The 22,418-nt window shown below is 41.9% G+C and overlaps 1 protein-coding gene and 1 pseudogene across 1 annotated transcript; one reads left to right on the top strand and one right to left on the bottom strand.

Moving 5' to 3' along the window:
• Positions 1–3,719: 3,719 nt before the first annotated feature.
• LOC100952584 lies at positions 3,720–4,277 on the bottom strand (annotated as a pseudogene).
• Positions 4,278–15,665: 11,388 nt separating this feature from the next.
• ZNF397 (zinc finger protein 397) lies at positions 15,666–21,935 on the top strand. The gene is made up of 5 exons (XM_003784742.2): positions 15,666–15,717; positions 17,208–17,247; positions 17,448–17,918; positions 18,449–18,590; positions 20,582–21,935. The coding sequence occupies exons 3-5, from the start codon at positions 17,514–17,516 to the stop codon at positions 21,634–21,636; spliced, it is 1,602 nt and encodes a 533-aa protein (XP_003784790.1). The 5' UTR covers positions 15,666–15,717; positions 17,208–17,247; positions 17,448–17,513; the 3' UTR covers positions 21,637–21,935.
• The last annotated feature ends 483 nt before the right edge of the window (positions 21,936–22,418 follow it).

Below are 22,418 nucleotides of genomic sequence, written 5' to 3'. Positions count from 1 at the left end.
AAAAAAAAAAAAAAAAGAAAAGTAAGAAGGCCAGGCACTGTGGCTCACGACTGCAATCCTAGCACTAAGGGAGGCTGAGGCAGATAGATTGCTTAAGCTCAGGGATTCGAGACCAGCCTGAGCAACAGCAAGACCCCATCTCTAAAAACAGCCAGACATTGTGGCAGGTGCTTGTTACCCAGCTACTCAGGAGACTGAGGCAAGAGGATCACTTGAGCTTAAGATTTTGAGGTTGCTGTGAGCTATGATGCCATGGCATTCTACCGAGGGCAAAAAAAGTGAAACTGTCTCAAAAAAAAAGAAAAGAAAAGAAAAGAAAAACAAAAAGAAAGAAAGAAAAGTATGAAACATCTTGCTAGCAGACCTTCCTTAAAAGAATGGCTAAAAGAAGTTCTTGAAACAAAACAGAAATAAAGGTTTATTTTTTGGAACACCAAAAAAATAAAAAGTAAAAATTTGGGCAAATACAATAAATGTTCCTTTATCTCTTGAGTTTTCCAAATTTTGTTTGATGATTGAAGCAAAAGAAATTATAACATTGTTTGATGGAATTCTTAATATATGTAGAGAAATATTTAAGATAATTGCATTATAAACAGAGATTAAAGGCTATGAAAGGAGATAACATTTCTATACTTTATTTGAGCTGGTAAAAGTCCATACCAGTAGACAGCAATGAATTATGTATACATAATGCAACACTTAGGACAACCACAAAAAAAGCTGTACAAGGACATACAATAAACTGAGCACAGTGGCACACAGTCTCAGCTACCTAAGAGGCTGAGGCAGGAGTGTTGCTTGAGCCCAGGAGTTTCAGGTTGTAGTGAGCTATCACAATGTCACTGCCCTCTAGGCCAGACTACAGAGTGAATCTGTGCCTTAAAAAAAAAGACATTCTTTTAAAACACCATAGACAAATTAAAATGGAATTCTAAAAGATGTTTTAGTAACTCACAAGAAGATAAAAACAGAGGGAACAAAAAGAAAACAAAAGTGCAAACCAAGTAGATACAAAAATATTCATGTTATAGCTTTTGCTATTTTTGAACCACCCAAAAATGTATCTGATCAAAATTGGATCTAAAACTTGTAAGCGGATTAGAAAAAGATTATTCATTTTAACCTCTATTAAAATACATTCCATGAGTTTTTTTTTTTTTTTTAAGACTGAAGAGATTCTGGTAAACACGTAATCAGAGATTAAGAGTCTTCAGATGTTACAGAAAAGCTCCTGAGCCAAAATGTTGAAAGATGACTCCCCACTCAACAGTCTAAGAAATTAGTGAAAGTAGGGTGGTGCCTGTGGCTCAAGGGTAGGGCACTGGTCCCACTATGCCGGAGGGGGCGGGTTCAAACCCAGACCCAGCCAAAAAAAAAAGGCAATTAGTGAAAATATACTTTAAATATGAACAATGATAAGCTAGTTTTGCAGATTTTAAAGGCATTAACAACCGAACCATATGAAACTCTGAGGTCTAGCAATGCCACACTATGTTAAAAAAGGGACATAAAATTTAAGAAAAAGACACAGTAAAGATGGTAATTGGCAGGAGAGAAGTGGCTTTTGGAGGAGACAAGTGACTATTAGAAAACTACTAAAGGTCTATAGTATATTACAGCAGTAACGTAAAGTTTGAGAAAAATATTACACTACCTCATTGTATGTGTGTACTTGTTTGTGTGTTTGTTTGTTTGTTTTATTCACTTACTCGTTCCAGACTGGCAACTTACTCTTTCATTTTAAACAAAATAAGTTTAAAAGTAGAGAGGAATTATATCCTGAAAACGTAAAACTTAAAAGACCTACAGAGATTAAAATCGATTTTTTTTATGGAGTTTTTCCATTTTGAATTGGGCCAACAAAAAAAGGGAATAAAGGCAAGAAAAACAAAAACCCAAGGTTGCCCCTTCCTGGGCAACAGGGTCAGGTGTGCTCCCTTCCTAAAGGAAGTGAGGCTTTCCGCCCTTGAGCATCAGCATAGGTCCCTGCTCCTCAGCACTGGAATTGGATATGAACAGAGAAAACAGCCCTGAAATGTGTGAGCATCTTTGCATATCCCATTGGCTCATGGACTCCAAGTGCATGGGACCCCTTTTGAAGTACCATTTGCACAGGCCCAAGCAGGTGTGTGGAGAGGACAGGAAATGTCTTGCTACCAGACGGTGCTAAAGGACCCAAGGTCCTGCTGTGCCAATCAGTTAGGTTGGCTGTAACTTTTGGCTGTGGTGGTTGGAATGTGACTTTGCAGGGGTAAAGAGCTCCCTGTGGCTCCCTGTGGTCTGGTGTAGAAAATGGTACAAAAGAGACTGTGGCCAGTTGCTGAGAGGGAATAATTCAGAAGCCAGTTGGTGGCTTCTGTTACTCAGCATCAAAAATGGCCTTGTTGGGCTGAAGATACATGGGCAGCAAGGGCTGGCGTAGACATGCGCTCCAGCCACAGTGGGGAGAAAGCCTCAGCTTCACCCAGTAAACTTGCTCAGGGCCGACATGTAAGCCCCGGGCTGGCTTTGCTGCTGGATGTATGTCTACCCAGTGGGGCAGCTCTCAGACCTGCCAAGACCACTGACCTCCAAGGGCTAGTGGGTCTTCCTGCCTGCCCACCTGCCTTGAGGCAACCACAACCACACTGGCGACACATATGTGGAATGATACTTTTTTCTTCTTTCTCCTATTTTCTCTACAGGAGAAAAGTGGGCTACAACTATTTCAAGAGGTAGAGGGTTGGTCGCTCCCCAGCACATTTGTAAAGGAAACTATATCGAGATGACCAACCCAGGTCCTACAACAAAGCACAGAAACACCCAGTTTGAGGGCTCTGCTTGTCACGGTGGTGACTCGGACTCTGAGCCTACAGGGTCTGATTCTGGCTGCTCTTAAACTCTGAGAAGCCTGTCTTCACCGTATTTTCCTTCCTCAACTCTATCCCAAACTAGTAGAGTTTCGTGTCAAAGGTTTGAGTTAACTGGAAAAACTACTTTTTTCCCCCCCAGAACCTCCCAAAACCAACGTAGTGAAGTGGTAGAGACAAAACTAGAGTGATGAAGCTGCCCCAGGCCTGTCCCAATTGGGCTTTTGCTACATCTTCTTAGATGTCCATCTCACCTGTCACACTAGAATGATGTGGGATTCAACCACATGGCTTCGAATATGAGAGACCTTTCCATTATTGAAACTCCCAGACTGGCCATAAGCCACCCTTAAAGCTGGGGGTAAGAGGAGATGGCATGTGCCATTGGTAGAGTTTTGGAGATGGTTTCCTTAAAGACTCTTCTTACTCTGAGACCCTCAAGCCAGCCACATGGGGTTTGTGTATACTGTCTCTTCAGATTCCCTGATGAGACAGGCGGGAAAGTGGAGGCAGCATCTCCAGGTGAGTCTGGAGCAGCAGGGACACTCCAGCAGAATCTGTATCAAGCCCTCACAGAAGGGGGAAACAAGCTAGGACTCCTCCTCCCTTGCTTTCTCTCTCTCAAGTAAAACAGGGGTCTGTGATCACTGGCTTAGAGTATAGAGAGCTCCCTCTGCCTTTCCCAGGAACAAAACGCTGGGTGGTTCTTATAAGGGTCCATGTATCTGTCCTATTGCACTGTCAAATCTGAAGGGGAAAACCAGATGAGATGCTTGGGGAAATGGCCAGGGCAGACCCACAGCAGAGGCTACAGCACATCGCAGAGGACTGAAGGGGTGAGGCCAGGGCAAGGTTGGGCAGACCATGTTACACATCAGTCCTCCAACTCTGATGTGCCTCCACCGCTTCTGGTACCCCCCGCAGGAGTTCATAGTTCACTCTCCCCTCCAGTCCACTGAGGCGCCTTGAGTTCGGAGATAAGGTTACAGTAGGCCCCCTACCTCTCCAACACAGGTCCAGTGCTGTCTTTGAGAGGCAACTTCAGTGGACCCCAGCACAGACTGAGGGCAGATCCATGATGAAGCCCAGGACCTCAGTGAAAGCAATGACACTGCCCGTCCCTGTGCTTGTCCCACTAAACAGCCTCATGGCATTTGGTTTGAGCGCTGCCATAATGACACTTACGTCATAGTTTCCATTTCCTTGCTCTTTTTGTGAGGTGTCATCATGGTATTTGGGGACAAACTCTGGAAAATCTCTTGAAGTGCTTCCCGGATGAAGGCCTTGCTCTGGAAGATGTTATTGAGGCATGGAGGACACAAGCTCTCTGTGCTATTTCTCATGGTAGATTCGGGCCAGTGCCCCTTGGGGCAGCTCCAACGATTCTGATTTGGCCTTGCCTCCTTTCCATGGCACACACCTCATGTTTTTTGTTTCAGGAGAAAACGTTGGAATCCAAAGGAGGAAAAATCCACCTCTTCTCTCTTCTCAGCAGAAAAATAACCTTTAGCTTCGTTTACTGCCACTTCATCACCACTAAGTGAAGAATTTCTAAAAAAAACCATAATGGCTCTGCACCTGTAGCTCAGCAGCTGGGGCGCCAGCCACACACACCAGAGCTGGCGGGTTCAAATCCAGCCCCGCCCACCAAACAACAATGACAACTACAGCCAAAAAATAGCCAGGCATTGTGGCGGGCACCTGTAGTCCCAGCTACTTGGGAGGTGGAGGCAAGAAAATCACGTAAGCCCAGAAGTTGGAGGTTGCTGTGAGCTGTGACATCATAGCACTCTACCCAGGGCCAGAGCTTGAGGCTTTGTCTCAAAAACAGACAAACAAAAAAACATAAAATATAAGATCTTATTTCCATTTCCCCACCCTCCCCTCCCACCTTCCTCCAAAAATACACTATTTTCCTCTTTATAAATGCCAACCAGGCCCAACGGCAGGGCTACTGAACGGAGTCGGTCACATCGCTCCTTTTCTTCCTTTTCTTCCGAACCACAACGCCAGGGACTCAGGAGACTAGGCCTAGGATGGTGGTGGATAAAACGCAGGATCCGAGCAGCCAGCGAGGGCCGGCCAGGGTGGGATCGCGGGCGGCGTTGGGCCTGGGGGCAGCCCTCCACCCGCCGGTGCGGGAGAGCCCCGCGGGGCGCGGTTCCCTGGACCGCAGGGGACTCTCTCCTGGTCACCACCACCGGCCGCCACCGGCCGCCACCTGCCGCTGAGGCCGCCACCTGGGCGGCTCGCTGGTGGGCAGGCGGGCAGGCGCGCACCGCACCTAAGCCCAACCAAAATCAATTTAAAGAAGCAATTATTTAAAGAACTTTAACCTAAATTATAAGATGGAGGGCAGCTTATTTATAATTTTGGCTAAGTGTTCATGAAAAGCAAAAGTGATCATTTCTAAAATGCTCTATGTTAAATCCAGAGAGATTATAAACTCTTAACTGCTAGTCATTTCTTTAGTTTGAAGAGATTCACTATAAAATTTTAGTGAACAGATTCTCTAAGGCTAATTTTCTTTCTCTGTTCATATAACTCAAAAGTAGATGTAATACAATTACTTTTTTTTTTTTTTTTTTAAAGACAGAGTCTTGCTCTGTTGCCCTGGGTGGAGTGCAGTGGCATCATCACAGCTCACTGCAATCTCAAATTCCTGAATTCAAGCAACCCTCCTGCCTCAGTCTCCCGAGTAGCTGGCCCCACAGGCACCCGCCAGCTCCTGGCTAATTTTTTCTACTTTTAGTAGACATGAAAATCTCGCTCTTGCTCAGGCTGGTCTGGAGCTCCTGACCTCAAGTGATCTTCCTGCCTCGGCCCTCCGGAGTTTTAGGATTATTAGCGTGAACCACCGCTCCCTAGCCCAAACTCTTTCACATCTTTGTATTCGAGTATTTTGTAGAAAGTATTCAAGATTATTTAGTTCCTTAGGGTGTTATATGATTTTTCTTTATAAACAAAGCATTTAATGAATCCTTTAGATGTTAAAAATCCAAATGTCTATGTTGAGAAAGTATCTTGTATTATTGGGAACGAGAAATTACACAACAGGCTTCCCCAAGATCCTTCTGAAGCTGTTCTGCTTTAAATGGTCAAGAGGTGGCAGCATGTTCCAGGGAAATGTTTGAGAGTGGGGCTGCTGTTCTTCCTTCTCAGAACTGCCACAGAACTCCTGGACTAAGGCATGCAGGATAAACAAAAATCTATTTACTTTACTGGCTCCGGCCAAACTATATTTCTAAAGCATTAGAGGTCACTGTATGGCCATTAATCCATTGTACGGATCGTTTTACCACTAGATCCAGCGTCACCACTAATTATCACTTGCTTGTTAATGCACAAGGGGTGTAATACTCAGTATAACACAGCACAAAATAGCAAAGTTCCTGCCAGACCAGAGAAGAGAGAGGAAAGAGGTAAAAGAATGAAAGGACCTTGGGAAAATGAAAAATTGAAAAATGCTTAAGTAATTATTCAATTTTTCAAATCACACACCTTTTTAAAGGTGTTCAAAACACCTTTAATTTGCACATCTAATGATCTTTCAGGCTAGAAAACGTGATTAATATGTGATATGTTTTTGCTGTTTATAATATTAACCCTTTATATATAACTATATTCTTAATATAGATACTAGTAATAGTAATGTGATCAAATAACTGCAAAACTAGTGAGGATTTTTAGATCAATTAATTTATTCATTCTTTGTACAATTAAATTCTTCTGTAAAAATGGAAGAATTTATCCCATGAAATAGGCACTTCTGTTTAGACTGACATTCAACATCTTCATACATTTTATTATACATGTAGGATATTACATATGTGATCCTTTTATAGACTAATAAATTTATGGTAAAATTCTGGGTGTTAGATTTAAAAAGACAACAATTAATTATTTATTTGGTTTGGTTTGGTTAGATTCAGTAATTAAGAGAATGCATTCATTTGTGTATTTTCCTAATTTTATTTTATTCTACCATGTGGGCATATATACCTACACAAACTGTTAATTATTAGTATCCTTGATTTTAAAGCTTTAAGAAATCCTAACAACTAAGTCATGGAAGAAGCCCAAGTGCCCATCACTTGAATGGATTTATGAATGGATTAATAAATTGTGGTATATGTACACCTTGGAATATTATGCAGCCTTTAAAAAGATGGAGACTTTACCTCTTTCATGTTTACATGGATGGAGCTGGAACATACTCTTCTTAGCAAAGTATCTCAAGAATGGAAGAAAAAGTATCCAATGTACTCAGCCCTACTATTAAACCAATTTATAGCTTTCATATGAAAGCTATAACCCAATTATAGCCCAAGAATATGGGGAAAGGGGAGCGGGAGGGGAGGGGAGAGAGGAGGATGGCTGGAGGGAGGGTAATCGGTGGGACCACACCTACGGTGCATCTTATAAGGGTACATGTGAAATTTACTAAATGTAGAATATAAATTTAATACAATAACTAAGAAAATGCTGTGAAGGCTATGTTAACCAGTTTGATGAAAATATTTCAAATTGTATATAAAACCAGCACATTGTACCCCATGATTGCATTAATGTACACAGCTATGATTTAATTAAAAAAAAAAACAGAGAGAGAGATCCTGACATGTCCTTTATTTGAGAAGTTTTTGAGTCTGTACTTTTCATGCAGTTTCCTAGGAGACTGAGAACTCAGCTGCTATTTAAACACAGAACTAAACTGACTAGACTTGTCTAACTGCAAATAATTGGCTTGAGATTTGTTTAAAATTATAGATGGTAGAAGTCATTAAGCCTAAAAATGTGTCAAGTATGAGTCAGATTGCCACCTCACATTTCAGATGAAACCTGAAGCCTCTGGTAGTGTATCATCGTCACGTCTATAGTCCCAGCTAATCCTCACTGGTGGCTGTCGGGGAAGCACAGACTGGAAGTGCATCCTTTAACATCCCTCTAGGTTAACTGTATCGTTCACTTAGTTGACGAGTGTTGAGCTAATTGTTAGATCTTTCTGTACCCAATGATCCGTATACACAAGTGTGAAATGTTTGTCCAAGTGATGACAATGATGAGATTGATTCAAAGGAAATTTGCCAGATAAAGAACAAAATAGTAATAAAAACTTTCTTTTAAGGATAATTTTTGAGTCTGAGGCGGAAGGACTACTTGAAACTAGGAGGTCTAGACCAGCCTGGACAGCATAGCAAGCCCTCAGCCCCTACAAAATATTAAAAAAAAAAAAAAAGCTGGGTAGGGTAGTGCACACTGGTAGTTGGAAGGCTAAGGTGGAAGGACCACTTGAGCCCAGGACTTCAAGGTTACAGTGACTTAGGATCATGCCCCTGCACTCTAGCCTGGGTGACATGAGATCCTATCTCTAAGAGAAAAAGAAAGGACATTTTCTGAAAACACAAGTACTTCTAATTTTAAAAATAAATTAATAGAATGCTCTAAGTACTTTGGTAGGTCTGACGGTACTAACAGGAATTAAGTTAAGAAGGCCAAATCATAACATAGCTCCTCCTAGGGAGCCAAGGAAGGTTTAACAAAGAGAGTAGCACACAAGCTGACCTTGAAGGATGCTTAAGGTGACCGATTTTAACATTGGTAAAGGGGGACACCATTGACAGAGGGCGAGGGGCTGACAACAATGCAAACTTTGATAAGCAGTTCTCGATAATCACTTCTCGACAATTATTTGTTATTATTACAGTTTAACATTATAAAATTAACAAAACTAATATAAAACTCATATCCTGGTGAAATAGCCACATGGCAGCCGAAAACCATATATTCCCTTACTGTTCTCCCGCCGGTTCGTGCATTCTTTCCAAAAATCGGGACTTTTTAAAAACGCCGCGGGACACGGGACAAATTGTTAAAAATCAGGACTGTCCCGTCAAAAGCGAGATGTCTGGTCACCCTAAGTATGCTGTATCCCCAGCATCTAAAACAGTCCCTGGTACATGTAGACATCTGGAGATAATTGTTTCATGAGTAGATCAGAATCCACATCTGTCTGACCCGGAAGCCTGCATTCTACCACCACATCACAGTTTCCCAAACTAATTGTTAATAAAAATCATCTGGGGTACCTGTGGAAAGTAGATAGAACCCTCCCTGGGTGTTCTGATTGAAAGCCAAGAAATGTTTGTTTGTAACAATGACCCTAAATGATTCTCACCACAGGCAAATCCAGACCTGCAAAAATGTTCCTTCTTGCCTCCCCACTGTCCCTGTGACCTCCTCATTCCCTCCTCCCCCAAATAACAAAAATACACATTCATTGAACACTTTCAAAACGTATCGATTCACTTGTTGCTCACAACAACCTTGTGAGGTAGGTTTAATAACTATCCCATTTTCCAGAAAAGAAAATTGAACTGTGGGATGTCTAAGAAATCGGCACAAGGTAACAGCTACCAATTAAGAGGAGGAGGATTTGAAGCAGTCTTATTCTATAACCTGAAATCTAAACCATTATATTATTCTGTCCACACCCACTTGTCCCTTCCTTCCCAAGGTGCTGGCACCAAACGCGCCCTCTGGATACGTATTTCCACTCTGGGTAAGGAAAGTTGACTTGTTTTCTCTGTATACTTGATCACAAATTCCAAACTGGTAGATTATAAACAAAGGAAATTTCCACAAAAAGATAGTCAATGGGATCTTTTTAATCAAAAGAAGTAGCCATTTATTTATTTATTTATTTTGAGACAGAGCCTCAAGCTGTCCCCCCTGGGTAGAGTGCCGTGGCATTACAGCTCACAGCAACCTCCAACTCCTGGGCTCAAGCGGGTCTCCTGCCTCCGCCTCCCAAGTAGCTGGGACCACAGGCGCCCGCCACAACGCCCGGCTATTTTTTGGTTGCAGCCGTCATTGTTGTTTGGCGGGTCCGGGCTGGGGATTCGAACCCGCCACCTTAGGTGTATGTGGCTGGCGCCTTAGCCACTTGAGCCACAGGCGCCAAGCCAGAAGTAGCCATTTATAAAGAAAGTATTACCTTCAGCAGTATAATCCCGGTTATAAAAACATAATATAAAATAAGGAATTTTTTTTCCTTTGAGACAGAGTCTCACTATGTTGCCCTGGGTAGAGTACAGTGGCAAAACAGCTCACAGCAACCTCAAACTCTTGGGCTTAGGAAATTCTCCTGCCTCAGCCTCCTGAGTAGCTGGGACTAAAGGAGCCTGCCACAATAGCTGGCTATTTTTTTGCTGCAATTGTCATTGTTGTTTAGCAGGCCTAGGTAAGGTTCGAACCTGCCTGCCTCAGCATATGTGGCCAGCACCCTAACCACTGAGCTACGGGTGCCAAGCCAAAAATAACGAATTTATAAAAGCAAGCCAAAAATAACGGATTTAAAAAGCAAGATAAAGAAAGGTAAGCAAATTATGTTGTACCACCTGAAAAAATGTTAAAAAATAAAAATATATTTGGCATTTAGGAGGCCTGAAGGTAACACTGACTAATATATAAATTAGATATTCATTTACTACCATGTTGTCTAATAAGATTTAAGGAAACGAATTTCTCATTACACACCGTCAACGAAAAACCCAGAGTATTCAATAAATTCACTGTTCTGTAAAAAAATTCAATTAAAACTTTAATCTCCTTCTAATAGTAATGGAACAAAAGAATGTAGGCCAAATGCAAGCTCAGGGCAACCAAATTAGATTTTTAAACATATCCACCTTACCACAAACTATTTATGGGTATAATGAAAAGAGGTAAGTGTATTTTAGCAATTCCTACAGCTTTTATTAAAAAGCTTTCTCTACAGACTCTTCTTTCCTACCCACAAAACCAAGAGAAAAATGTTTCAGTCGGCTTCATCAGCTGAGTTGCTCTTTTCATTACTCACACTCCATCATGCATTTTGAAAGACATTGCCATGTGTGTAGACCTTAGAGTTTGTCTTGGTATCGTTGTTGAATTACCTCCAAAGCAGAACAGAATCCTAGGGGAAGATCTTTCTGAAGTGGCTGACAGGAGCGAGAGCTGGGGTGGGAACCCTGTCAAATGATTTGTCATTATGGTTAACCTAAAAAAAGGAAGAAAAAAGTAAGACAATGCTAAGAGCCCACCTGCAGCTTTAGTTCTCTTCTATCCATATTAAATATAAAAAGGAGTATCATGAGCAATCTCAAGGGCTTTCTTTGACAATCAGGAGCAAAGAGGAAGAACTTAGTAAGTAAGGCCTTTGTTTGCTATCCTGGATACTACAGATAAGCACTGTCCTGTTCTGTTAATACATCTATTATCTGTCTCTGAATACTACAGTGCTAAATTAGTGACATCATGGTAATGGTGATAAAATACAATAGTATAGTAATTATTCTTGATGCTCTGTAATTGAGAATTTGGTATATTGCTGTTACTGGCCAGTGCTGAAGGCTCAAGCTTACATGTATATACTTCCACCACCCCAGTGTTTTCTTGGGCGCTCAGAAATCTTATCACGACCACTAGCTTCAACATGTATGCTTTGCTTCCTGGACAGATGTCCTCACTCAGCTACTTCCGGCCACTATGGTAATAAAGGCTTAGACCCAGTTCCGACCTCTCTCTATCTCCCTCTCTCTGCTTCTCCCTTCAAATGGTCCAGCATCGTATACCATGCTCTGGGGAACTATAAGTAATCAACTCTTCTTTTAAAGGCAATTGTCTCCTTGTCTGTCAGCATAAAACAAATCCTGAGCTTATGTTACCACAGTCTAAGCATTTTATTAAAAATGGTCCTATTTGTATATGCTACTTCAAACCCTTTGAATACTTACTAGTTTCAGCACCAACATCAAGTACTCTGTCTTGTGTGTATATGTATGTATGTATATATTTGATTATCCAAATAACCATACAATACTAGGCCATACTAGAGAAACAACAATGGAAAGCAAAACCCTTGCCCCACTGAGTTTACACTCAAGGAATTACAGTGGTAAGTGAGGTGAGAGAACATATCTTTTATTTTGTTTAAATCCCACACCTTGGGTCTCCGTGTTCCACGTACAGTAATGTTTCATAGTACCTACTAAATGAGGAAATGATTGCTCTCCATCAGAAGCCATTTTCTCTATCCTTCCTTAATTACTGAATAGCAGTTTATAGTGACAAGACTTCAAATGGGTTTATCTCATTTGATGAATACCATGAAGTAGAGCATTGTTGATAACACAGTAATTCAAGCTGTTGGACTTCACTGTAAGAAATGGACAACCCTACTCACCAATCACCAGTAATGCCTAATGCTCTGGGCAGACATTATCTAACAATTCATATATATCATTTAAAAAAGTAAAAATTAAGAGCATCTGAAAGGGAAAAAACAAAAAGTCATATTTTCTCACCCTCGATTCAGTCATTTATGAGACAAATATTTGCACATTAAAGCAGACCTGATGTGTATGAGATGGGAAGGGTGGAGATAGAGGGAATGAGATCTTTGAGGGTTTTGATATAATTGAGAATATTGAATGTTAAATAAGCTGTATAAATGAAAAGTATTGGCTAAGACTCTAGGGATAATCATTTGCTATCGTATTGGAACTTTAAATCAAGTTCTAGACCAGACACAGTGGCTCATGCCTATAATCCTAGCACTCTGGGAGGCTGAGGAGGGAGGACTGTGTAAGCTCAAAAGTTCAAGAAATAGCCAGGCATCGTAGTAGGTGCCTGTAGTCTCAGCTACTTTGGAGAATGAGGCAAGAGGATATCTCAAGCCCAAGATTTTGAGGCTACTGTGAGCTGTGATGCCACAGCTCTCTATTGAGGGAGACAAATTGAGACTCTGTCTCAAAAAGAAAAATCAATTTCTAGAAATTGGCTCTAAATCTCTGGCCTACATCTCTTGCAACTAAGTAATTTATTTATATTTAAAATATATGTACCATCTTCTAAGGAATAGGAATCTGCATTTTTTTTCCTAGCATGTCTTTTACGTATATAGGGGAATCAGAGTACCTATCAAAGTAGTTACTACAGTTGCACACATTAACATTCATCTATTTATCTCCTTTTTCTGCCTTTTTAACATAATCCCAATTTCATACAACCTCCCCAGAGTTTCTGTGTCTTTTAGGAGAGTCTGGCCCCCTTCTTGGGTCCTGGTCAAATTTCAATTGACCTCAGCCCACCACAGAGGCCTCACCACAGAGACCCCCACTATCCCCGTCATTGATTATACAGGCCCTTTGAAGCAATTTTAACCAATAGGACATGAGAGGAAAATCTGCTAAGGAACGAGGATTTTACTAGCCTTAAAAGGGGGCAGAAAATAAGGGCGTTCCTTTTCTTTCCTTCCGGCCATCATCAGTAACAATGGAACTGAGAGAATCATTTTAGGACCATAAGGGAAGCCAGACTACAATACAAACCAACACATTTAAAGATTGTAGAACAAGGCATGGCGCCTGTAAACACAGTGGTTACAGCACCGGCCACATGCACCAAAGCTGGAGGGTTCAAACCTGGCCCAGGCCAGCTAAAATCAACAATGACAACTGCAACAACAACAAAAAATATAGCTGGGCGTTGTGGCAGGCACCTATAGTCCCAGCTACTTGGGAGGCTGAAGCAAGAGAATTGCTTAAGCCCAAGAGTTTGAAGTTGCTATGAGCTGTGACATCATGACACTCTACTGAGGGTGACATAGTGAGACTCTGTCTCAAAAAAAAAAAAAGATTGTAGAACAATAAGAAGGAAAGAACCTGACAATACTGTCATGACACTGAATTAACTAACACTGGGAATGATTTTACCTTGATGCATCTAGTTATGTAGGATTTTTTAAAATGGGGCTTAAACAATAAGGACATTTAACAAGGCTTCTACTACTGCAGTGGATATACCTTCTCTTTTTCAACAGTTTTATTACTAAATACTTGGCTTCTCAATATAAGGTGTGGTAAGCTAGATGCAAAAATAACTGCCAGAATTTCCTCCTATGATCAAGCTGCTCCTCCCATTAACAGATGGGAGTCTATTTCCCCTTTCCACCAATCTAATTCTTTCAGTGAACTACTGCAGAAGAAATATAATGCCAGCTCCTGATCTCCACTGGGAGAGAACTAGCCTTACCTCTCCTCCTTCACTCTTTTGGAAGCCAGGAAGGAAGCTTAGGCTAACCTCCTGAATGGAGAAAGGCTTTATGGAGGAGATCAAGTAGCTCCAGCCAAGTAGCACCAAGACCTCAGCAATGAGAGTAAAGCCATCTTGTACTTTCCAGATCCAGCTCAGCCTCAATAGCTGACACCTCATCAAAAAAGGGACTAGGTATCACTGCTAAGCCCTGCCTGAATTCCTGGCCACAGAATTGTAATAAAACATCTGCTGTTTTTAGACACTATGTCTTGGAGTGGTTTATACTGCAGCAATAGGCAACTGAAAAAGAGTAATATTTGTTTTCTTGCTTTGTAAAATTGCTGTAGTCATTTCATAATGATTAAGAACACCAATAACTCTAAATGGTAATGAACATATTTTTCCAAATACAGAACTTGTTGACCACTCAAGGGACTGTAACAAACTGGTCAACACACGAAAGTGGTCAACATAAAGGAACTAGGCCTACGGTACTGATACACCTGGTGCATGTCTGATCTATGAAAATTAGCTCACCTTAAGGAAATGGTCAATATAGGGAGCTGGTCAAGGTAGGGAAGTGGACAATATGGAAATTCTACCGTGTTTAAGTCTTAGTCACAAAGGAGAACTTGCTTCTATTTACATATTGCCTTAGTATCTTATGTACTGACACTTTAAAAAATAATTAAATACAAATACATGGGGAAATATTTTGTAATATACGAGTTGATACCCTTAACAAGTAAAAGCTTCTCACAACAAAGAAATGCTAACGTTGATTTTAAAAAACGAGAAAAGTGAGGGCGGTGCCTATGGCTCAGTGAGTAGGGCGCCGGCCCCATATACCAAGGGTGGTGGGTTCCAATCAGGCCCCAGCCAAACTCCAACAAAAAATAGCCGGGCATTGTGGCAGGCGCCTGTAGTCCCAGCTACTCGGGAGGCTGAGGCAAGAGAATCGCCTAAGCCCAGGAGTTGGAGGTTGTTGTGAGCTGTGATGCCACAGCACTCAGACTCTGTCTCTAAAAAGAATTAAATAAATAATAAAAATTTAAAAACGAGAAAAGCCACTTATCGCAGTCAATAAACATGAGGAAGATCACTAAGTTAAAACCTTAGGCATTACTTTGCGTCTATTAATAGCCAAAGGAAAGCATAGTAAGACTTGATGCCAGCTAGGTCCCTGTAAAAAACAGGAAACCCCTGCCTCAGAGGTCCGGAATCTGGGACAGGATAATATCTTGTAACTATGGGGACTTCAGGGTCCCTGGCCACTAGCTGCCTGACTTCGGATAATGTTTAGGGCTGTAAAACTGGGACAAGTTAATTACTGTACAAAACCGTTCTCAAATGCTAGGCAGAGAAAAGCAATCTAAGTCACTGCTAACCTTTGTCCAGCCTGTCTGTCCGTGCATTTACTTTTGTCGAAGATGCTGACAAGAGAACTGGAACTACAAGAAAACCTGAATATTTTTCGTGGAAATTGGTTGTTTAAACAGGCAGGAATGACACTACACCCAAAAAGCTGGGCGGTGGCGGTGCCCTCCGGGAGCCGCAGGCCACACGGCCTCCCGGGCTTGAGCTTTGCGGTTTCGCCGCGCGCGGCCACCGCGGGAAGGCGCGGTAGGGAGGCTCGAACTCAAGCGCTGATTGGCTGCCTGAGAGCAAGGGGTGGGCGGACACGGGTTCGAGAGGGCACGAGAGCGGAAGATCGCGGGACTTCCGGTCTTTGTGGCTCGCCGCTCGGGGTCAGCTGTTTGGTGGCTGGCTGCTCCTGGGCTTCGTGGTGAGAGACGCGGGCACCCAGGAGGCGGGAGGGTGGAGAGGTCGCGCGGCCGGCGGCGGGGCGGGGTAGAGGAGCCCGGCTCCCGGGCCTGCCCATCTCTGGGTCGCGGCCCTTTGGCGGAAGCCAGCACTCAGGCCCTTGCTTTCCCCTGGGAAGGCGTAGTTCCTCCGTCACTCCCGTGACTTCACAAATCCTGTGATTCAACCACGCTTATGAAAATAGAAAGGCTACTAAATGCAGCGGGGCTGGTTAATGAAGCACAGATTTGTAGCGTAAATTAACCTTTTAAGTTAACCGTAGTGCCGTGGCGTTAAATTTTACTCATGTGCCTTCAAGAACATAGACTATTGATACCCTCCCACCCTAAAATCAGTTCGTGTTTGGTCTGTATCACAAAATTTAATACATTTTGGTTTGTATCACAACATTTAATACATGAGTTATTTGTTGCCATATTCCACTTAAATTTTAACTCCCAGGATATTCTAAGCTTTTTGAGAGCTGAAATTGACCTTTTTGCTTCTGTTGTGCTTAACGAAGTCTAACTTGTTTTTGAAAACATGGGTGAGCGTTTTATAAATAAACTTCTTGGTTAATTCCTCCGTAGACTCATTTATTCACAAGTAAAATCCTTAACCTAATGGTCGGCTGGGGACAGATTCCCATAGTAAAGTGCCTCAGTTTGTGGATGGAATTGGGTGAACACTGAATGTGATCAAATGGCAAATATCCCACAATGTTTTTATTTAAATAGCTCATGTTTAATGTGAATTTTATTACTCCCTTAAATGAAAATCAACATTACTTGCTGTTGATAAAAGGTGACTGAAAATAAATATTTAAAATAGCATTATTAAATTCTGCCTAAATATTGTTATCCTTGGAAGTATGAAACCTATTTTTTTTTTTTTTTTTTTGAGACGGAGCCTCAAGCTATCCCCCTGGGTAGAGTGCCATGGCATCACGCTCACAGCGACCTCCAACTCCTGGGCTCAAGCGAGTCTCCTGCCTCAGCCTCCCAAGTAGCTGGGACTACAGGCGCCTGCCACAACGTCTGGCCATTTTTTGGTTGCAGCCATCATTGTTGTTTGGCGGGCCCGGGCTGGGGATTCGAACCCGCCACCTTAGGTGTATGTGGCTGGCGCCTTAGCCACTTGAGCCACAGGCACCGATCTGAAACCTATATTTTGATATAGCTCATGCCTTTAATCCCACTGCTTTGGGAAGAGAAAGCAGGAAAATTGCTGGAGGCCAGAAGTTTGAGGTTACAGTGAGCCATGACAGTGCCACTATACTCCACCCTGGGTACAGAGTGAGATCCTTTCTCTACAAAAATAAGTAAATAAAAGGGAGTTCTTCAGGTTTTACATACATGCTAAAGACTGAAGTTTTTCTCCTTAATGCAATCGGATTGAAAGAATTGAAAAGGGAATGATTTTATCACTAGATTGATGCTAATATTGTACCCTTCTAATTTCTTTTTCTAACAGTAGCAGTAGGAATTCTACATAATGGGAGACACCAAATAAGGTAAATGATTTTTAGTTTTTCACTTGATTACTATTTGATTTAATTATAACCTCAAATGTGCTCTCTTTCATTGTGTTACTGGAGTGACTGATCTTATTACCAGTTCTTGGAGATTGTTTTCACTGCTATAAGTTAACAGTGTTTTTGTGTGTGTGTGTGTGTTTGTTTGTTTTGTTTGTTTTTTTAATGTATATCTTCAGGAAAGAAGAGATTACTCACACTTCTGAAGCACAGAAAAGCTTTTGGCTAAGCTGCTGTAACCCAGAATGGCTGTTGAATCCACAGCCGTTTCAACCGAAGATCTTCAGGAACATAACCTAATACTAGTGAAAATAGAAGAGGGCGTTTCCTGGGATCCAAAATTCAAGCAGAATGGGAGTACCCAATCCTGCCAAGAATTATTTCGCCAGCAATTCAGAAAGTTTTGCTACCAGGAGACTCCTGGGCCCCGGGAAGCTCTGGGCCGACTCCAGGAGCTTTGCTATCAGTGGCTAATGCCAGAGTTGCACACAAAGGAGCAGATCCTAGAACTACTGATCCTGGAACAGTTCCTGAGCATCCTGCCTGAGGAACTGCAGATCTGGGTGCAGCAGCGTAATCCACAAAGTGGAGAGGAAGCTGTGACCCTTTTGGAGGATTTGGAGAGGGAGTTTGATGATCCAGGGCCGCAGGTGGGAGCAGAGAGAAATGATGTGTTATAGGAAAGGAATTTGCAGATTGGAGCATGTGGTATCTTGCTAACAGGGTGAAGATTTGTTTGTTTCTTCTGAACCCTAATCCTGAAGTGACTGATAGGACCATACCTGTTTGTAACCTTAAATGGTCTTTTTTTCCTATCCTTCATTTCTGAGGATGTCCTTGTTGACCTCTTTGGGACTTTTTTTGAGGCAGAGTCTCACTAAGTTGCCCTGGGTAAAGTGCTGTGGCGTCACAGCTCACAGCAACCTCCAACACTTGGGCTTAAGCAATTCTCTTGCCTAAGCCTCCCTAGTAGCAGGGACCACAGGCGCCTGCCACAATGCCTGACTTTTTTGTTGCAGTTGTCATTGTTTAGCTGGCCGGGGCTGGGTTTAAACTCACCAGCCTCGGTGTGGGTGGCTGGCGCCACAACCACTGTGCTACAGGCACCGAGCCCCTCTTTGAGACTTTTAGTTTTGCTAGGGATTTTCTCACAAAACTAATCATATTTCATCGATTTCAGGTCCCAGCTAGTCTACATGGAACAGCAGTGCCGAGGAAGGATTTAACATACTGTGGTGTATCCCAAGAGTTGGCAAACATCCAACTGCAGCCTTTAAGGGCACAGCTGAAATCCTGGAAACCTTGCCTTTCCCCAAAAAGTGGTAAGGAACAACTTTGTTTGGGAACTTTATCAGTTAACACTTCTGTTTTTAAGGATGCAGAATTAATTGCATTTTATAAACATGCCCCACATGTGAGCATCCGCTTTATTCTAAACCAGAGGTGTTTACTTTGTATTTAGCAACCCTCATGAACTGCAGTCAGCCCTCATGTCACTTCCCTGTTGTTTAGTGATTTATTCTATCATTTCGTAATAACTTTATAGGGTGCTAATATATGTCTACTACAGTGGTTGGTACTGGGTATCTATGTTCAAGGAGCTTTCAGGTATAATTAGGTGATAGACAAGCAAAAAGGTAGTCGCAATATAGTGTGGTAAGTTATAGAATGAAAGTAGGAACTGGGTACTATGGGAGCACATATAAGGGGACTGAAGCCAATCTTCGAAGTTCCAGGAACACTTTCTAGAAGAGATAGCTAAGCTAAGACTTGAATTATGAGTAGGAAAAAGTCAGGTAAATAGATGGGATGAAGAGTAACTCAAGTGAAGACCACAAAGTCCTGAAGGTGAGAGAATGTAACTCTGGAGACTGCACGTAGTTCCATTTGACTTGAATGGAGAATTGATGGGGGAGGAGTGGTTAGAGATGAACCAGAGAGGAAAATGAGATCTAAAGTGTGAAAACCTGGGTGTCCTACTAATTCATTGGTACGGTCTCTTGGGTGCAATGTGGTACAATTGAGGGATTTTGGACAAGGGAATGACATAGTTGGATGTGTGGTTTAAAACTTAGCTACAAAAGAGAATGGAGTTGAGGAAGGCAAGAGTAAAATCTTGTCCAAAACTACTGTAATCCAAGTGGCCATGGTGAGTAAATCAGTGTTAGGATGGAGGTGGGGAAGATAAAAGCCGACTTCTGTTCACCAGCATTTGAACTGCATTGCAGTTTTTGGTAATGATTTAAAATGGAGCATGAGGAAGAGGAGTTGAAATTGATACTCTACTCAGGTATCGGTCTTGAACAATCTGTTTAATGTAAATGTAAGTGGGGAAAGGCAATACCTCTGATGATGTGTTTAGTTTGGGACATTTCTATGCATGTGAAATGTTCACAAGTTGGATATAAAAGACTGGATGTGAGAGTCTGGAACTTAATAGTATTGGGATAGAATTAAGGATATGGGGAGACATTAGCCTACAATAGTAATGAAGCCTGGACAGTTTGTAGAGTGAGGATATGTATGAGCCTAGAACAGTATCTGGGGGAACAGTGTTTGAGTGACTAGCCTTAGAATCTTAAGAAGAAACTGCCACAGAAATCAGGCTATGACGACCTAGAAGAGAATGTCTCTAAAAGGAATGTGTGATCCTCAGTGTCAGAGCTGTGGAGAGGTCGGCTAAATAAGATCTAGAAAGTACCCATGAGATAAAACAGCTATGAAGTTGGTGACTTGGATGAGAGTAATGTCAGTGGATGTGGCAACGATTAAGGGGAAGGATAAGATAGAAACCAGATTTGCAGAATGGGGATGAGTACAGACAACTCCCCCTTTTTTTAAATTTAAGATTAATATGAGTGTACAAACCAATCCAGACAACCCTTTTCAAGAAACTTTATGAGAGTGAAGGGAGGTTGCTTAAGGGAAATGTGTGGGCAAGGGGAGCTTTATTTTAAAAGATGAGAGACTTGAGCTTGTTTAAATGCTGAAGAACAAGAGTCAGTGGAGGGGAAAAAATTCAAAATTAAATCTACAAAGAAAAAAGTGGAAAGAGAGGTTGAAAGTAATAGGAAGGAGTTAGTGAGTAATTGATCAATTGATGTCTCAAAGGAGGCAGGAAAATGTGAAATTCAAAGTGTAGATGTAGGCTTTAACATTAGGAAAGAGAGACCCTAGTTTGACCAGTTATAAGATGCAGGAGGACAGTGATGTTTTGGTAGGTAGAAGCTTCTTGTTTCTGTCATGTAGAAAGTGAGTATTGAGAGTGACTGGAGACATGTAAAATCTGGTTTTTTGCTATTTGTCATTTCAGCTTGTGAGAACAATGAAACCGCAACAAAGGAGGACATTTCAGGAGAAAAATCACAGGGTCTCCCTGGGGAAACTTCATTTGGAAGAGTTAGTGGACATGAAAGCAGTTTAGAGCGGAAGCAAGGAAGTGCTACAAGGGAGATATTAAGAAGATCCCCTTCCCAAGTGAGCAGTTGTAGTCAGGTGATCTTCACACACAAATCTCTAGGACAGAGAGACCAGGATGCTGACCCTACAAGATGCTTGATTCTAACTAGTACAAAGTCTATGAGATGTCAGAAGCTTCCTCCAGAAGAGAGACCTTATAGATGTGATGTATGTGAGCACAGCTTTAAGCAGTATTCCTCTCTAACACAACATCAGAGAATCCATACTGGAGAAAAACCATATAAGTGTAACCAGTGTGGGAAGGCCTTTAGTTTGAGGTCATATCTTATTATTCATCAGAGAATTCATAGTGGTGAAAAAGCATATGAATGTAGTGAATGTGGGAAAGCTTTCAATCAGAGTTCAGCCCTCATTAGACATCGGAAAATCCACACTGGTGAGAAAGCTTGTAAATGTAATGAGTGTGGCAAAGCATTCAGCCAAAGTTCCTATCTCATTATACATCAAAGAATTCACACTGGTGAGAAACCTTATGAATGTAATGAGTGTGGGAAAACCTTTAGCCAGAGCTCAAAACTTATTAGACATCAGCGAATTCACACAGGAGAGAGACCCTATGAATGTAACGAATGTGGAAAAGCTTTCAGGCAGAGCTCAGAGCTGATTACCCATCAGAGAATACATAGTGGAGAGAAACCCTATGAATGTAGTGAATGTGGAAAAGCTTTCAGTTTGAGTTCAAACCTTATTAGACACCAGAGAATCCATAGTGGAGAGGAACCTTATCAGTGTAATGAATGTGGCAAAACCTTCAAAAGGAGCTCAGCTCTTGTTCAGCATCAGAGAATTCATTCTGGGGATGAAACTTACATATGTAATGAATGTGGGAAGGCATTCAGGCACAGATCAGTCCTCCTGCGCCATCAGAGAGTCCACACTGTAAAGTAGCTTGTGAATGAATATTGTAAATACTTAACGTTTTTATCTTTGTTAAGTCAAAAGAGTTTATTTTGGAGCAAGACTTCATTAAGGTTGTAAACTGCTAGGATTTGTGAGTCAGTCTGACTTGGGTGGTGGAGTATTTCCCAGTGCTAATGTAAATTGCCCCTTAAAAAGCTTCCCTATGACTGATCAGAACAGGAGAATCATTACTTCCAGCTTTTCTCTTGCCATTAGTAATACTCAGGAAATATGAAAAAATGAGATTGTTACATTGAAACCATTTTTTTTAATGGGAATATCATGAAAAGTGACCCAGACTCTTTTTTTTTTTATTTTTTTATGCGACCCAGACTCTTGTCACTGCATTTGATTGTCAGTGCGCAAGGTTGCGGGGATGGTGTGGACAGCCTGAGGAGCTTTGTCTCAGGAACGTAAAAAATTTTACTGAGCCAGTAAAGAACAGTGACAGGGCAGCAAGAAAGGGGGGGGAAATGATTTCATCAATGATTTGTTAAGCCCAGGGCAGGCCAGAAGTTAGATGGCTTGAGAAGACAAAGTATTAGTTGATTTATCTAACAGTTACATTTTGAGTACCTTCTGCGTGCCAGGGAGTAGGGATACAAGGGAAAGCAAGTCTATAGTCTAATGGACCAGGCAGCCAAACAGGCAGGGGCACTGTTGTGAGTGCCATGTAACCTTAAGTACCCAACTCAACTGCAGTTGAAGACGTGGGGGGGGGGGGGCTGAAGGAGTAGGACTAAGTGCAGTGGGTAGGTTAGGGAAGAATG

This window comes from Otolemur garnettii, unplaced genomic scaffold, assembly GCF_000181295.1.
Source record: "Otolemur garnettii isolate 467f Iridium unplaced genomic scaffold, OtoGar3 scaffold00012, whole genome shotgun sequence".
NCBI lineage: Eukaryota > Metazoa > Chordata > Mammalia > Primates > Galagidae > Otolemur > Otolemur garnettii.
Note: the sequence above shows the minus strand (reverse complement) of the source record. Positions and strands in the feature narration are given on the sequence as shown.

Coding starts and splice junctions, on each gene's coding strand:
- ZNF397 (XM_003784742.2), top strand. CDS start 17,514: ATGGCTGTTGAATCCACAGCCGTTTCAACCGAAGATCTTCAGGAACAT. Junction 17,919..18,448: donor TTGATGATCCAGGGCCGCAG/GTGGGAGCAGAG, acceptor CATCGATTTCAG/GTCCCAGCTAGTCTACATGG. Junction 18,591..20,581: donor TTGCCTTTCCCCAAAAAGTG/GTAAGGAACAAC, acceptor TTGTCATTTCAG/CTTGTGAGAACAATGAAACC.